Source organism: Pleuronectes platessa, chromosome 3 (genome assembly GCF_947347685.1).
Source record: "Pleuronectes platessa chromosome 3, fPlePla1.1, whole genome shotgun sequence".
Classification (NCBI taxonomy): Eukaryota; Metazoa; Chordata; class Actinopteri; order Pleuronectiformes; family Pleuronectidae; genus Pleuronectes; species Pleuronectes platessa.
In genome coordinates, this window is record NC_070628.1 from 6,193,534 (window position 1) to 6,211,141 (window position 17,608).

A 17,608-nucleotide genomic window follows, 5' to 3' on the forward strand; every position below is an offset into this window, starting at 1 on the left:
GGAGCCCACTGAAGTTTCTGATTGGCCTAGTGGGTGACCCAGCAGGTTTGAGGGGGAGCGGGCTTCCACTGCCACAAAGACCAAGAGACAGAGTTAATGACAGAGGCTGCAAGTCAGAGGAGAGCGGCTGCAAAGCAAGAATGCCAACAGGGAGAGAGGAGGAACAGAGAAGTGTTAAGAAGATAGGAATATAACGAGGAGAAAGAGAGAAGCTAAAGTCCCAGAGTGCCTCGGTGGAGCCTCTACACAGGTAGGTGTTACATTCTGCTGCTGCTGCTGTGCAAACAGTCGGATCCCTTGAATGCGACTTCTCTTTCAATTGTACTTTTTCTCAGAAACTTGTGCACTAAAAACATGTACAAGCATGTGTGTGTCTGTGTGTGAGAGTTTGCATCTGTGCTGGTATGTGATCTGTGATCTGTGATTCTTCTCCCTTTGCTGTTCAGACATGAATAATCGCTCCATCGCCTGGTGGCTGAGACAGATCGGCCTGCCCCAGTACACCAAGACTCTAGAGAGTGAATATTATGGACTCGAGGTAGGTGAATGTTTATAATCTTCTTGTGCTTGTGTGTAGTTGTCGATATCTCCTTCATTCGTCCTGCGCTTCTATCCTCACAACCCTCCATGCCTCTCAATCCTTTGCTCCCTCTGTTTCTCTGCAGGGTTTGTTGAACGTAACTGACGTGGAGCTGAGGGAAGCCGGGGTCGAGGATGCAACACACCGGGAAACCATCATCAACCAGCTTTTAAGACACAGGCAGAGACTGGACCCGTGTTCTGGTGACACACACACACACCAGCCACACATGCATGCACACTAACCCCACAACAACTAACCTTAATTTTGTGAACAGTCTGTCGTATCGATCATGTAATTCTTGGTCACGTGTGAGGCTGGATCACCAAGCAGTCAAATCCAACATCCAGGCCCCTGAGCTACAGAAAGCTCACTTATTGTCTGTGTTCATGCAATTGAAAAATTCCTCAGAAATATGTAGAGGCCAAATACAATATCAGCAGAAAGGAGCCCTAAAGCAGGTCATGCTTTGTTTACTTCATCTTAGTGGGGGGGGGGGGGGGGGGGGGTCTGGAGGAGGGACCATACTTTTCATCCTTTCAATATTTCAGTTTTTTGCTTTTACTGCACATTTCGTGATTCTACGGCTGTTTATGTTTATTCAAATTACCACACAGCAAATGTTATGTGTGGGCATAAATCAGCACAACCCAGAGAGCAGGAGAACATTTTACTCCTTGGAGGACGAGCAAGTGAATTTATTTGCAATCCCATAATATATAGTATATTTATATTCAGGGCTGGGTATGGTTTAACATAAATATCGGTAGAAATGCAAAAGTAATATTTATTTTGCCGTCTTACTTTAGGAATACTTAATATATTCCTTCTAGAAAAAGCAGACTTTTTCACAAAACTTTTAGATATTTCTTGAATGTCATCTATCCATCTGGATGATACAGACTCATGTGGTATAGGTAATATTTAGAAATATTGTGGTATGAATTTTAATCACATCACTCAATCACTTCATACTGTATCATATACGTGGATGATTGTCGGCTTCATTCTGTTGTTTTATCTACATCAGATGTTCATTTTGGATCTAAGCTCATTCAAGATAATATCTCATCTTTTGATCATGCGTTAACATTTTAACTTCTACTGACGTGTCCCTTTTGGAAACAATGTAAATAAAGATGGATGACTACACTTCACTTGCGGCCACTGTGCAAAAATTTGGACCAAAAAATAATGGACGCTGCCATCTTGTTCTGGTGACATAATTTTGGAGCCAGTCACAACCCATTTTTCATCCCATCCACCAACATGGAGGGGATCAGGTTATTGACAGTACTGCAGCCAGCCACCAGGGGGTCATTTAGGTGTTTTGGCTTCACTTTCTGGAGCTGTCATGTCGTCCATCTTTATATGCAGTTCATGCTTGAGATAATTCATGCTAAATCATTGCTATCATTATTATTTATTTGGGGTTAGCTTTGTGATTGGTTCGGCTACTCCTCATTAGATAACAAGGCTCTTTCCCAAAATAATAAAATCAACCTGAACCTATAAAGCTCACAGGTGAACATGTTATATCTTCTTTGTTTCATCTTTAGTAAAGCATGTACACATATGTCCATAATGTTGAGCTATGTCTTTACAACTGTCCCCTCAGCTGTGCAGGTCCGGGAGCGCCGGGTGAGCAGAAAGTACTCCCTGGGATCGTCCATGGACCTGGTGAGACCTCGGAGGGGGACACCTGATCCCCTCAGAGGACAATTTCCCTTTCCCTTTTCGGACAATGCGGGCTTCAGCTCTGGGAGCCGCACTATATTGTTCTGTGCCTTGTCCCGCAGGTGAAGCCAGGGAAGGATCTATTCCGTCAGAGTGTTCTACCCCGCCTCCAACGTGCCGACAAGAAACACCGCCTGTCCGCCTCCTGCTCGCAGCTCCGCCCGCTGAATGAGGACAGGGCTCAGATCGGTGAGAGGGACAGCAAGAGCAGGTAAGCTGACCCCCTGTGTGTGTGTTCAGTGTGTGTCTGTGAAAGTGTTAGATAGCAGCCATGTGTGTGTGAGAGAAAGAGAGAGAGCGAGATCCAATTTCTCTAGAGAGTCCACTCATGTTTGGCTAATAATTAACCAGGGCCTTGTAAAAATCTGTCAGACTATATGAGCTGATGTAGGACCAGCAGTTGTTTGAACTGTGAATAGGCTGAGAACTAATGAGAGAAACACTTTTATTAAAATGAAACATCATGATCTTACTTTGTACTTTCATCCGTGAGGAGCACAGCAGCTTTCTGGTGACTAACAATATAAACAGCACAACTCGGGAAGTTTGGGCCAAACTTCACTCCGGGGAGACGTCAATGGTTTTAGGCTTTGTGTCGATTTGAGTTTTGGTCTGAGATACACACCTGCATGATTTCCCCACCTCTGAATAAAGTGAGAGTGACTGGGTGTTTAGTTTCTGGTCCTGCAAACATTTACAGAAACTTGTCTTTCAACCAACCATGTTCCAGTTACTCTGAATGACCCGCACACCTCACTGGGAACAGCTCTGACAGGAACTAAGGACAAAAGTTTGAATAAAGAGAATCACAGCTGTAACTTTCCCATGTTGTAGGGAGCACAAGCAAACGTCCATTCACTGCTATCGTTGTGAGGTCGGCCGCAGAAGTTTCAAAGGTGACTGTTTCACAATCTGAGCAAATAAAACCAGACCCACCTGCATGGTCAGATCATGTAAACAGAGAATTTCAAATATAGGGAAAACTTCCACTTTCACAACCATTGTTTATGGCGTTAAGAATGAACTTTCCTTATCTTTTTTGATTACTTTTTCCATAAAAAAATTATCCATCATACTTTTGTAAAAGCACAAGTCCTCAAATGTCTTGTTTTATCAGATGTTAGTTTAATATAACATAAAGAAAAGAAGAAAGGCAGACAACCCTTTTGATGATTCCCTATAGGGAGGTTATGTTTTCACCCCTGTCCCCCCTGGGAAGACATGCACCCCCCTGTGTGCTATTCTTGGTTTGTTTGTTAGTATGATTGTGCAAAAACTACGAAACTGAATTTCCGGTGGAGGTGGTGGAGGGATGGTGCCCGGGCCTCGGGAGGAACCTGTTCAATTCTGGTGCAGATACAGATTAAGGTGTGGATCCTGGAAATCTTTTATCAATTATACTTTATGACAAATATCTAAGTGAAGCTATAAAACCACTTCCTTTTTTATTTACACTTGTTTTATGAGTTAAGAATTAGATCATTTACTGGAATCAGATGTGATTCACCCTGAGTGTCTGGAGGAGAGGGTTGTTCCTTCCTCCAGCAGCAACTCCTGGTTTAACTCTCTTAACTGTGTAATATTCATTCTGTCCATTCACTCTATATATTCTCACACTGCAAATATTTGTATATTAGATTTTACATCTAAGTATTTCAGATTAGTTAGTACTTACTTACTCAGAAAGGATCATCTTATCCTATCCAATCTAATCTTATCTGAATATTTTTTTGTTTACCTTTACCTGATACATTATACTATGTAAACAAATCAATAACTTATTATAATAAATAACTGTCAGATGTGTTGATAATAAAGACAATCGGGGGCCCAGACCGAAGAGAACAAATCCAAACCAGATGATTCTGGGAAGGACCTTTTCATTTTTGGCTGCAGATCCAGATTAAGATCTGGATCCTGGAATCTTTTAACATCTATAATTAACGACAAATAACTTATTTAGGATATAAAACAACTTCCTTTCTTTCTCAGTGATTCATTGCTTGAACCCAAACATTTACTGATATTAATGAAAGTATTTTATACATTTACCTGATACATAACACAACATAAACACATATTTTATACAAATATGTGTAGGTAACAGAGACAGCTGGAGTTTGCAGACAGTGATTTACCATCACATACCTCCGTGCAGCCGCTCGTCCTGCGGCCAGGTGATGTGTCGGCATCCGAGGAATGTGAGTCAGATAGCGGGGTGTTTCAGCGGCGGAGCCCGGGGCGGGTGGAGCAGGGGGAGGCGCGGGAGGAGGAGGTGAACACGGGGCTTGTTGGAGCTTGTCTGATCGCAGAAGAGGAGGAGGACGAGGGTTGAGAGGGAGGAGAGAGAGAGAGAGAGAGAGCACCGGAGAGGAGAAGCTCCGTCGGTTGTTGTTGTTGTTGTTGTAGTTTTTGAACCACAAACCGTAAAGCATGTCGGAGGCGGAGCGGCGCTGAAGCGGACACACACACAGGTAGGACCGAGCCGGGCTCGAACCCACAGACGCTCCTCAATCCACGCGAGATCTTGTCACGACACTTTGTAACAACTTCTTCTGACTCTCAAACAAATCTGAACAAAGTGTCACTTCTCGATAACTTCGCGGACTTTTGACGCACGTGTCAGGAAACTTTAGCCTTTAGCTCGAATGTTTAAATGTTGAACTAGTTTTTAAGTTGTGTGTTTTCAGGTGATATTTCACAACAGTGTCTCTGCGGCACAGGTGATTCCTCCGGTGGAGCTGTGCGGGGCCAACGCCCCTCGCACTGGAGGTAGCTCCTCTTAGCTCGGAGCTAGCCCCACCTGGGACCTGTCTGTGGTCTGTCTGTGGTGCTGTGTGTCTGTGCTGGGGCCCCTGAGTCCTGTACAGCTGCCACCATCTCCTTTCTATCAGGTTCACCTTCTTAACTTTATAGGGATAGTTAAAAAACCCACTCATTACCTACTCACCTCTGTGCCGATGGAGTGTTTCAGTCCTCTGAACTTTTACAATTGACACAAGTGAAGTAAATTGGTCACCAATTCTTCAAACTTACAATAACAACAAAAAAAAAATAACATTAAATGCCTCCTTACTTCTCCTGTGGTGTCATCCAAGTGTCCGACGTTCAAATTCAACTCGAAAACGTTGCCATTTACGTGTTATTTTTTGCTTAGGATATCAAAAGAACTTCCCATTCGCACTGGGAGTTTATTAGGTAGCCAAAAGTAATGCAGTCAACAGTCCTTTAATAGATCCTACCATCATGAAGGCTAGAAGGTTTAATTCCCTTGGATGGAAGTTATGCTTTCACCCACTGGTCGATTGGTTTGAATTTCAGGAGGATTGCGCCAAAAAAAACTAGTTAACGCGTATTCACGAAATTTGGGAGAAGGATGAGACCTGGGTCAAAAGAGAAGTCCTCTCAGATTACCGTGTGAATCCAGACTTTTTAAATAATTTTTTATTCAACATTGTTATGGTGATTTCCCAGGAAGTAAGGCTCAGCTCCACTGACCTTTAGGGGACTGTTGGGTCTTAGTGGAGGTGTGTGTTCCACTGAAGGCCGTTCTTGGTTTGTTAACTTGATCGTTAGTAGGATTATGCAAAAACTACTTGATTTCAGAATTTCCACCCGACGTGGTGGAGGGATAGGGCCTGAGTCAGAGGAGAACCCATTCAGTTTTAGTGTGGATGCAGATTGAGGCGTTAATCTTGTATTTTTTTCTATCTTTAACTATGTTATATGACAAATGAATTATTCATGCCGCTCCTTTTTCTTTTATATCTGTACCCTCAGAGCAATCATGTGTAAGACTGCTCAGCCTTGGTGGAGTTAAGTGCTCCACTGAGTGCCAGTTGATTGATTTTATTATGTAATTCAATCGTCAAAAGGTGTTGATTCGGCTGAGTGATCATTTTGAAGGATGCAGCTAGTTCTGCACTGGAACTTTGCAATAGAGCGAGAGGTGTTGGACAAAAATAATACAAGCACCAAGCTGGACATTCTAGCCTGTTTTCTGTTTGGGTTTATTGCCGTACTGCAGAATAAGACTGCAGTAGGATTGGCTAGGTGTTCCTAATAAACTGCAAACTGAGTGTATATCAATGAGTTTGGACAAACAATTGGAGGCAGGTGTAAATATAATGCAGTACAGTTTTTAATAGGCTGATTTTCTGGATACTTGGTGTTGGGTTACATGACGAGTTATGTAGGAAATAAATATGAAATAATCAGTGGATTTGCTGTATTTTATTTGAATTAATTGTCAATTAATAGAAACTTAATTTGTACTATTTAGATAAATGATAAGGAAGTGATTTTCAGGCCAAACATGACCCGTTATGAGCCTGTAAGCTTCTCATGTATAGGTTCTGTCCTGCTCGCCAGACACAATAGTTTGGATACAACCTTGGGCTGTAGGAGACTGTAGTGGGCATTATTCACAATTTTAAAGACCCAATTATTTAGCAAATAACCCAGAAAACCTTTTAAAGAACAGTAGGACTCGTGTAATGTTGGTTGTAAAACCCAATAATCAAAGTGTGAGACGTGGACCCGGTCTCTCCAGGTCCTGGGTCAGTGAGCACGGCTGCAGCTTCCGGACTAATGAGCACATTAAGGTCATGTTCCTTTCTCTGTGAGTTTCATAGTTTTAACAACTGAGTGGGACTTCAGTTAAAAACATACAGGTGGTTTGCATTTATTAGACTGGTTCCACTGTCGTTAGACCTGTATAAAAGTATAAAGATCTCTTATATTACAATTTCCCAGTAATGTTTCAAGAACGAAGTATAATACTTAAAATTAAAATCATAAGTTTATCGGTAGCAATTTTTCATGTAGAAATAAACATGTATCTAAGCATTTTTATGTATAAACACATGTTTTCTGTATTATTTATGCAGTCAAATAAAAGTGCTTGTATCGGCACATATCTGCATTCACAAATGTTAATTCAGATTTGCCTGTGTGATTTCTATTTGTCGGTTGGTCTCTCGTATAGAAGGAGTTTAATGTGACAGCAACAAAAACTGCAGCCTCCAAAACAACAATAACATGGAATCACCTCCTTTCCAAAACAGTCTCAACCCAACCTGAATATTCTAACCTTAATGAGAAGACAACTTTTTGAAGTTTTCTGACCCACTGGAGTGAATTAGTCCAATCAGTACCTAATACACTCATGTACAAACACACAATGTGTGTATTTAGTTTCCATGGATGTCAACAGTAATATTGAGGGTCGAAGGAAGGCAAAGGAGCAGCCGTCACATCTCTGTGGGAGTTATCGAGCTCTGAGCTGTGCGTGTGTTCGCCTCGTGTTTACAGAGGCAGGAAGCTGGAGGCTCAGGGAGGAAGGAAGGAAGAAGGAAAAAAGAGGCCGGCTATTAAAAGTCAGTTGTGTGGTGTTAACGACAGACGCAGACCTTGGCCGTGGTCCTCTGTCCTTGTCCCGCTCACGTACAGAGGAAAAACATGACACCATCATCTGCAGCTCCCCAGGGATTAATTTAGTTCTCTCTTGTTTTCCAGCAAGCGGAGGAGTGTCAGTGCATACCTCAGCCAGCTGAAGGTGAGAGGCTAAACCAATGACCTGTCCCATTCTCACCTGCTCTGTGGAGCCTCTTTTTCATGCATATTTGATACCCTTAATAGCCAAGCTAGTAGAAAATGTGAGCACAGAAAACATGCAGTGTAACTATGGTCTCTGCTTGGCTGCTCTGTGTGTGTGTGTGTGTGTGTTTGTGTGTTGTGTGTGTGTGTGTGTGTGTGTGTGTGTGTGTGTGTGTGTTTGTGTGTTTGTTCTGCAGGTTTTCGGTGGCCGGAGAGAGATGGACTCGTTGAAGAAGGAGCTGGAGGAGGAGTTGAAGCTCAGCACCGACGATCTGAGGAGCCATGCGTGGTTCCACGGACAACTGACCCGAGAGGTGCTCAATGGACCACATGCTATTCTCACTGCATTTACACTTAATTAAAACATTCTATACACAAAAATTAAAGTAATAGATGGAGTTCACCCTGGGACCAAGTTATACACAGCTAACCCTGTTATCCTGCTGTCTTGTGTCCAGGCTGCAGAGTCTCTGTTTGGGAGGGACGGAGACTTCCTGGTCCGGGACTCAAGCTCTTCCCCCGGAGACTATGTTCTGAGCTGCCTTTGGAAGAACGGGCCGATGCACTTTAAGATCATACGAGTGGTTCTTCGGCCCAAACAGGTGTGTTTGTATGTGTCCCATAGGCTGAATATAAAGATGGACGACCCATGTCAAACATAAGCTAAATACGACCCAACATCAGAAACTTTTACGTTAGATTTACTTTTACTTCCCTTCAGAACAGTTTTTCATCAGCACCTGTAACCCAGGTTTTAGTCGGGTCTGTTTCTATTCCTGTGCTCTGACCTGGTTGGGAAGAACGTCGTTAATTATTTAATTATGAATGTGATTGAAAAAAACGTACCAAACCCTTTTGAATCCCTCCTGAAATGTAATAAAAATGTCTGCAGTTGATCCATATTTTAAGTATTTTCAAAAAGCACACTCATACAATTGGAACATACTGAGCTGGGAGACCAGTAGTGGAGAATTGGATCAATTGGGTCGATTGGTTTGAGAAATAGTTATGGCCTTTTTGTTCCTTTTTCTTAAATTAATGTGGTTTTAAGCTACAACCTGAACCTTGCTCGTCTCCGAGGGCTGGAGATGGATTTTTCCTTAAAGTCCCTGCTTGATATTCTGTGTGTGTGTGTGTGTGTGCTTCCATCTGTGTGACAGGGCCACGCTCGGGAGCTGTTCCAGTTCGAGGAGGATCGCTTTGACAATGTTCCCGCTCTGATCCGGTTCTATGTGGGCGGCCGGCGGCCCATCTCCCAGGCCTCAGGCGCTGTGATCTTTCAGCCAATCACGCGGACGCTTCCTTTGCGTGTCATCAATGAGCAGAACGCGGACAACCAAAGCATCAGCGGCCAAAGCAGCAGCAGCAGAGGTGCCGGGCGGGAAAAGAACAGTGAACCCAACAAAAGATTCAGTTTCAGCTCCACGCATGCCGACACGCTGCATCTCATCAACCCTCTGTTAAGGTGGAAGGAGTGCAGTGCACGTACACGCGCATAACGATGAAACACACTTCTTATGAACGTGAATATAAATTCATAGCTCATGAACTTTATTTTGTGTTGCAGGACAGGAAGTCAGCCTGCGAACCTAGAGAATGTGGGACGGAAGCCTTTTCTTCAGTCGGCCCAGTCCGACAGCAACCTGCGAACTGGTACATTATTCAATGAAAATCACATTTTTGAAAATATTGGCCGATAGATTCATAACATATTAAACTCTGAGTCAGGGATGTTAGTATCAGCCTCAAGAATCCAGGGTTGGTTGAGCTGTTGGGGGCAAGATGTAATGACTGGCAGCCAGTCTGACACGCCCCCTAAGAAAGCCAAGTAAAGCAATAGCTGATGACAACACTTCCTACACCCAGTGGAGGCAGTTGACCAATCACAATAGAGTAGGCCAGCTGGCCAATCAGAGCAGACTGGGCTTTATAAGGAGGGGGTCCTTAAAGAGGCAGGTGCTCAGACAGAGAGTTTCAGACAGAGGCTGAAAAGAGGAGCTGCAGCAATGGACAGTTTGTGTTTTCTCAACATTAGAGGATAAAACCCTTTTCGAGTATTAACCCAAATTTAAACGGTGAACCTGAATAGGAGCAGTAAACGTCTCCTTTAGAGCCGACAGGGACCGGGAGCTTTACAACTCTGTGGTTTATTTGTAACCTGGCTGCTGTTACTCTTCTTCAGGTGTTCCACAGACCACTCCTTCAGAAGACAAAGACCCCGCCCCTATCTCCCCTGTGTTTCGCACAGGCAGTGAACCTCTGCTGAGCCCCCGACCTCGAAAAACACGCCCCTCCCATCCGGGTATGATGCTTACACCATCACACGTGCATTCCTTATTCTACGTAAGCTTCACCACTCACACTCATAGTCCCCCTCTCTGGCTGCAGGTGGTGGGGTCACTTTACGGGGCTCAGACGGACAGCTGCACCCCAGAGCTCCTCCCAAGCCTCAAAGATTCTCCACTTTTTTTGCCAACGCTACGCCTCCTCCACCCTCAGACTCGGACGAAGACTATTCCGCTTTATACACTGAGCTGGTCATCCAGGTATGAAAACCCTTTTTTTATTTATTAGCCTCTGTTTCTATTTGGGAAGGTGTAAATCCTCCACTGAGAGTTCATCCCCTTGCTGTTGTGTCAAGGTGCCACTGTCCCAAAGTAAGGGCCACGTGGACAGATTACGTGCGGAGGAGAAGTGGCAGAGCCGCGCCCGCCTCACAGAAACTTCCTTCGGCTTCCTGGAGGCCCAGAAGAACGAGGAATCATCTCAGCCACTGTTTGACGGAGAGCCGCCGAGGACGGCAGCAGCAGAGGGAGGGGAGGACTGGCACTTTGAACGACCACATGTTTGTATTTATGAGTTTTTAAATTTACTTTTGTGTTGTGTTGTATTTTCTGATGTTCTAAGAAGAGATAGATAGACAGATTTATTAATCCTGATAGGGAAATGAAATCACCAACGCAAAAATACTAACATAATTATGTTGTCACGTCATTAACACTGTCACAGATTGAGTCGGAGTCCAGTTTCCAGTTGGATAAGTTCGAGTCGCTCCTTCTACCAGAGAACAACCGGCCTCTGGAGCCCAGCGTCCTGCTGACGCTCAAAGAACTCTTCAACCGCTCGGACGCCAACACCACCGCTCTGCACATACTCAGCGTCGACTGCCAGGTACAATACAGTTTAACCAAGACACAAACACACACACAGACACACAATGGATTACATATTGAGAATCGATACTCTTTTTTTTGTATTTGTTGTGCCCTAGCCATGTTGGAGCTTATTTAAAACAAACAGACTTCTCAAGCTTAAAGGTTAAAGAGTATTAGACTTTTTTTTTTAGAGTCTAAAAACTTTTATTTGCCCTGGTTTATACTTTTGTGATTTCAGCAAACTCCACAAACAGATACCGCTCAGAGTAGTTTTGATAATCCTGCAGCAAACTGGCTGTAAAACCCGACTGACCACTCCTCGTTCATTGTGGTGATAATGCAGGTAGCGCGGATCGTTGGGGTGACGGAGGAGCAGAAGAGGCTCATGGGAGTTGAATCGGGGCTGGAGCTGGTCACTCTGCCACATGGACACCAGCTACGACAGGACCTGTTAGAAAGGTTCGTGCAGCTGACACCCTTTATACGCTTAAAATACATGTATGACATGGATTAGTAAATGCTGTATCTTAAAGGGTTGTTTCACTCAAATTTACCCCCAAAAAAATTCTCCCTACTGTGTCGAGCCATTAAGATATCATTGCTTTATTCGTCACACAGGTTTTAAGTTATTCATCTCTGATTATCAGTGTAACTTCAAAACAATGTATGAAAACTTTCTGGTGCAGAAATCATTAGAAAGTCAATTTGAAAGTGACACATTTTTCCAGAATCAGTGTCACAGGAATCGAACTCTTTATTTGTGGATGATTGGAAAGAATAAAATCAAATTTTATCGTCCACTAGAGTAAAAAATTGTTTTCAGCTCATCAAAACAAATGCAGGAAAGGAGCAGGTGACATAAAGGGACAGGTAACACAAAGAAGACCAAAGTCTTGAGTACACAACAGTACACAATTAAAATACTTTGTGCATTACTCAAGGCACAACAGTCACCTTTTGAAACCATATTTACATTCATAAGATTCAGATTATTATAAACTTGATTTATTTTACCCTGAGAAATCAGCAAAAATGCAGAAAAGCACCATCTTGCAATGTTACAAAACAAATCCTGGATCCGTCCCCTGTCTTCCTATCAGTATTTTGGAAGTTAGCTCAGGTTTTATCTCACATTACTAACACGTTATGAGCTGTTTGAAAACATAGTCGAGCCAAATCTTCATGTTATCCCTCTTTCCTGTTCTTTTAGACATCATCTAATCGCACTGGGAGTCGCAGTGGACATCCTGGGCTGCACGGGAACCGTGAGCCAAAGGGCAACTGTGTTACATAAATTAATCTCATTGGCTCAGGCGCTGAAAGACCACACCCACAACCTTTACTCCTTCTCGGCCGTGATGAAGGCTCTGGAGATGCCTCAGGTGGTGAAATGATGACGGAGAAACGTTCATTTATGTAAAATCATGTGGAAACTGATTGAAGTTTCTTTTAACACATGACTCTGTGTGCACACGTGCAGATAGAGCGCCTGGAGATGACGTGGCGAGGGCTGCGGAGGAACCACACAGAGAGCGCCATCTTATTTGAGAAGAAACTCAAGCCCTTCATGAACTCGCTGAACGAGGGAGACGGTGAGTTTTGGTTTTTACCCCAAAAATGATGCTGTGACTCCTTTTCTAAACTAGATAATATTGTGCACTAACTCATGTTTTTCCGTAGACTCTGTAGTTCAGGGCCCGATCGCCGTGCCACACCTCGTTCCCCTGCTGATGACCATGGAGGGCGAGGACCCGGTGGAGAACAGCGACAGGGGCTGTGAGCTTCTCTTCGATGTTCTCCAATCGGCTCGCAGCGCTGCACTACACGCTAAAGACTATCAGGAGCACGCACACGCTCTGCTCACAGGTACACACATGCACCAACGACAATGTCCTCTCTTTTCACAGACAGGAACATCGTAACAGTATATCACATCCCAAGTCTTTGTTTCGTGAAACTTGTCTCAACGAGCGTTTAACCAAACTGTGCCAGCTGGTCGTAAATTGAGAATGTCACCTGCTCAGAAGGAAGTCACTTTTCAATAACAAAATGTTTTTCCATCCCTTTGAGAGTGAGTTTCAGTTAGAGAAAAATTAAGAAAGAGTAGAAAGATGAAGTTCACTACAGCAGAGTTTAAAGTCCTGCTTTCAAAAATCAGCACAACAATCTGAAATTGAAATATGACTTCTGATAATGACATATTTATGATCTTCAGGGTTTAACAGAGGAAGCTGGACTCACAAATGTAAAAAAAAGATACCATGGATATGTCTTTGAAACTTCAGATTTAAGATATAGTGAACAAGCTATTGATTAATTAACTAATTATGTTATTTTAGTTTATTTCAGTAACATAAACCCTAAATCCATTCACATGTATATAGAGGCAGAGTTTGTTAGGTAAGATAGACCCGCTCGGACAGGAAGTAGAGAGGTCCATCCTGTGTGGTGCCTGCTCTCATCACATGTCTGTCACACTGCTCCTCCAGGAGGCTGGGAGCCGGTCCCCGAGCTGCTGGAGGTTTTCCAGACGGAGTTCGCCCTGCGCCTGCTCTGGGGTCTGTCGGGGGCGTCCGCCAGCAGAAAGGAGCGCTACGAGAAGTTTGACAAAATCCTCTGTGTTCTCTCGGATAAACTGGAGCCTGTGGAGATCACCCCACTGGACCTGACACTTTAACCTGACCCCGCAGGCGCCTGCTTCACTGGCTGAAAGGGGACATCAGCATCCAAACACAAAAAGAGGCTTTTAGTTGAGTTTTGTGTGAAGGTCTCCGTAAAGAGAGAAGTTATTTTTTCCTTCACTGGCTGAGATGTGAGCGACAAATTTTGTAAAAAAAGTAATAACTGCCTGGACTGACTTTACTGTGAAAAGGACTTTGCTTGATCCATTTTCCTTTTGCAGGAAATCTGACATTGTTTACCCCAAAAATATCTGTTTACTTTTCCAATTGTGCATTTCTGACACTCGGATACTTGAGGCTCCAATGGACACAGCACGAACTTTATTAAAACTGAGTTCAGGAACTGCAGCTCTGTGGAGCCACACTGGAAATAGTCATTTTTTTTCACATATGACGCAATAAATGAATGTTTACTTTTAGTCATATTTCAATTTTTACATGTTGCATTTCCCATAAATGACAAGAAACAGAAAAAACACAAGAATTCAGGCTCTTTTCTTTTCTTAAATCCCAATTTATGACTCAAATGATACAAGGTAATACATATATTTTCAGTTTAAAAATGGATTGTAAAATAAAAACCCCTTAAAATGTGGAGAAAACTTTTACTAGTGCAGGACAGGATGGCACAGAGAGAAAAGTGTAAACTGTTTGTTCTTAAACCTGGAGTCTCCAGTCAAAAATCATGTCGCGTCTTGTTGCCTCTCGAGTGTGTTTGACCTTCACTGTGCAGAAAGACGAGTCTGAGGAATCTCTTGTACGTCTTGACACTGGAATCCTTTTCAGTGGAGTGGGAGACATCTTGGCTCTTAAACTTTTGAGAATTAACATTTGCACATTTATAGATTATAGATCAGCCACAAAGAAGCATTTCACACGTTGTAAAACACATCGAGTGTTTCTTTAAACAATCCGACCACGTTTAAATATTTCTTTACAATTCGTCACCCTTGGCTGTGGAGCTCAGGAGCTAAAACTCAAAAACTCCCATTTCATCCCTTTTGAAATCCATCCTGTTCTCACTGGTTCTTTCAATATGTGTGTTTAAATTAAGTGGTATCTGAGGACTTGGGAAGAGGAGGAGTGCGATGCTGGAGGTCTGAAGGCTCACAATATAAAAACAGGTGGTTTTAAACATGGAAAATCAAAACAGATTGTCCAACGAGATCCCAGCCACGCTTTGTGCAACACTGGAGAGTGAAACTGAATAATTGCCTTCTATCTACTGTTTGAGTTGCACCTACTATCAGATGTCATAAGATCAGTGGTATGCAATGATCTCTGGAGCAGCACTGAGGCCGCGACCTCAAATACAGACAGTTCACAGGAATTATAAAAATGATAAATTCTGTATTTGAATTTTGATCATTTTGTGCTTTTTTGAATTTCACAAAAACATTCGCAAAGAAGGGTTTTCTTGCAATTGTAGAAGAAGAGCTGGGATATAGGATGTCAAGTTAAAAAGATAGTTTCACGTCTAACAACAATCTCATGTCCACATACGCACTGAAACAGTTTCTGCTTTCTGCAATGAATCCTCTTTTACATATTGGCCAATGAGGATTCCCTTCCTAATGCGCTTTGATTGTGAGAGACGAGTAAAAACATATTCTGACAATTACTTGAAGTTAAAGCAACACTATGCATTTACCTTAAAATATTTAAAACTAAAATGAGTGTGGAGAATGTTTGCTCTTCACCCTGAACGTCTGTTCTTTCAACTTTGGCGAGTTGGTTTGATCTCCTGTGTGGAACTGACTGAGAGTTTAAGAGTTTAGCTGAACTGTAGATCAGTTAAAAAGTTATTTAAGTTATTAAATACAAGAGTTTTCTCTGATATTCAGCCAGGAAACTTTAAAAATGGTTTTGTTAGTGGCAGCTCTTCTGTTTCAGGAAGCAGGGGATCATGGGTAATATCAACCATTCAGTTGTGTGTCAGTTCAGCGATTGAGACTTTTCAACCCATTAATAACTCAAACCCTAACAGAAGTAGTCACCAAGTGTAGCTGCAGAGGGCGCTGTTGCTCAGTACAAGCTACAGAGAGTTGCTTTAATTTGTCACATGTTTGACTGGGGACCGCCCTCTTTGTGTTTTGCAAGTGTGACAGTAACACAAAGAATGCATTTCTCATTGAATTTCTCATTGACAATTGCAGACCAGTACTATCAAGAGAAATGGTCTCAGCAAGCGAAAACTGTTTCTATTGCAAACGGGCGGCTGAATATTGTTTGAAGACAGATATTTAAAATGATATTATTCTTAGTGCACTCTGTAGAGGGTAGTGGTTTTCATCCAGTTCAAAGTCATCAAACATCAATATGATAAAAACAAAAAAAAAAGTCACATTATTGCTGCAGTAAAGAGGTTTCAGGAGAAGACTGGAGTCGGGCACAGGAAAAGTTCAGCAGGGGATTAGAAACAGCAGCGTGAAGGAGGAGCGGCCGTGAAGCTGAACACGAGTCGTCACTTTAGCAAGGTGACAAAATAAAGTTCAGGAATACATTCAGAAGTTTGGTTTAAAAAAAAACAAAAAAATCTATAAACGAGCTGACAGGACTGGCGTTCTGAGTCCAGAGAGACGGCCGGGACATCGAGCTCTATAATCATTTCACTGTACACGTCACAGGCCGAGAGACAAAGGACGAGGAGAACTGCTCCAATTATCTGGATTGACTTTGCATTCACGCCTCCATCACAAGCTTTAAATGTGTACTGTGTGTATGTGTGAGTTTGTGTGTAGTGTGTGTAGTGTGTATGTGTGTGTGTTAAGGATTGACTTTGACATAGGACGACGGTATATATCCCTCCTCTCCACTGGCTCTGAGGACCCTCATCCACCCGTCTCCCTTATCGTCCTCCATTACACTCAACATTTCTCCCTCCGTGATGGAAATGGTGCCCTCGCTGTTGCCTGCACACAAACACAAGTAAAAGATGTATAAACAGAGAAATAAAAAAACAAACATTATATGTACACAAATATAAATAAAGGAGATGTACCTTGAAAGGTGTAGAGAGCGGCGCATTGGCCAATGGGAGCTTCCATGTCGTCGAACTCATCGTCAAACTCTGTGTAGATGTTGTGGGACTGGTCGGCTGCTCCAACGCTGGAGAGACACATTTAAACACACATATTATGAATGCACATGTTTTTGTCTGCATTTGTTTGTCTGTTATTTAGCAGGTTAACGCTAAAATAATATTACAAATGACCATGAAACTTGATGTGGGTCAGCGCCGACATTTTGTTTCATTTTTGGTGCCGATCCAGATCAGGGGACGGATCCAGGATTTTTATTTTTACTATCTTTAGTATTTGAGAGACATGAGCTTTCTCAAAATTTTCCTTGATTTCTCAGATAATAATTTGTGAACAAGAGTGAGGTGATATTATCTAAAATAATAATATGAATTGACATTAATAAGTTATGAGTGCAATAATGACATAGTTGCCTATTTTACCTTTAATCTTCTCAACAATTCTACAGTGAAACCTTCTGAAACTTGTCATACAGACACTAGGGGTCACCATAAACAAGAGTGAGGTGAGATCCTGGTTCCAGACGTTTATCTGGTTTCACTTCAAAGTTCTGTAATAATCCTGCTGACAGACGAAACAGAAACTTCCCTTGTTCCAGACAGTGATACTGATACTGATCTTCTCATTTTGCTGAGGGCAAGAAAGTGAATGAATGTACTTTGTAAAATGTGAAACTGCTCCTTTAAATCCAGGTCTTACCCGTGTCGAATATTATTGTTGATGGTGTTGGAGGAGTCTTCTCCTCCCACGGCCTCCGCCAGCCACGACTGGGACGATCAAGAGATAAAGAGTTTAAAGCACAAATACTTGAAGATC

The 17,608-nt window shown here is 42.7% G+C and overlaps 2 protein-coding genes across 6 annotated transcripts in view; one reads left to right on the forward strand and one right to left on the reverse strand.

Moving 5' to 3' along the window:
• sh2d3a (SH2 domain containing 3A) lies at positions 1-14,909 on the forward strand. Of its 3 annotated transcripts, XM_053418959.1 has the most exons (19): positions 1-250; positions 447-538; positions 666-783; positions 2,199-2,260; positions 2,380-2,528; positions 7,835-7,874; positions 8,113-8,229; positions 8,374-8,517; positions 9,076-9,380; positions 9,483-9,568; positions 10,098-10,217; positions 10,304-10,461; positions 10,557-10,760; positions 10,925-11,086; positions 11,414-11,529; positions 12,281-12,452; positions 12,551-12,662; positions 12,751-12,936; positions 13,560-14,909. In XM_053418959.1, the coding sequence occupies exons 2-19, from the start codon at positions 449-451 to the stop codon at positions 13,745-13,747; spliced, it is 2,529 nt and encodes an 842-aa protein (XP_053274934.1). In that variant the 5' UTR covers positions 1-250; positions 447-448; the 3' UTR covers positions 13,748-14,909. The 3 variants fall into 3 exon arrangements, with proteins under 3 accessions (XP_053274934.1, XP_053274935.1, XP_053274936.1); XM_053418960.1 differs by lacking the exon at positions 1-250 and having other exon boundaries at positions 337-538; XM_053418961.1 differs by lacking the exons at positions 1-250; positions 447-538; positions 666-783; positions 2,199-2,260; positions 2,380-2,528 and adding an exon at positions 4,583-4,791.
• Positions 14,245-17,608, reverse strand: part of trip10b (thyroid hormone receptor interactor 10b) — an 18,297-nt gene continuing 14,933 nt past the window's right edge. For all 3 annotated transcript variants that reach the window (XM_053418963.1, XM_053418964.1, XM_053418962.1), the window contains 3 exons: positions 17,492-17,559; positions 16,753-16,859; positions 14,245-16,663 (listed from right to left, as the gene is read on the reverse strand). In XM_053418963.1, the coding sequence (XP_053274938.1) occupies positions 16,518-16,663; positions 16,753-16,859; positions 17,492-17,559 (321 nt within the window). In that variant the 3' untranslated portion in view covers positions 14,245-16,517. The remainder of the gene's footprint in view (positions 16,664-16,752; positions 16,860-17,491; positions 17,560-17,608) is intronic.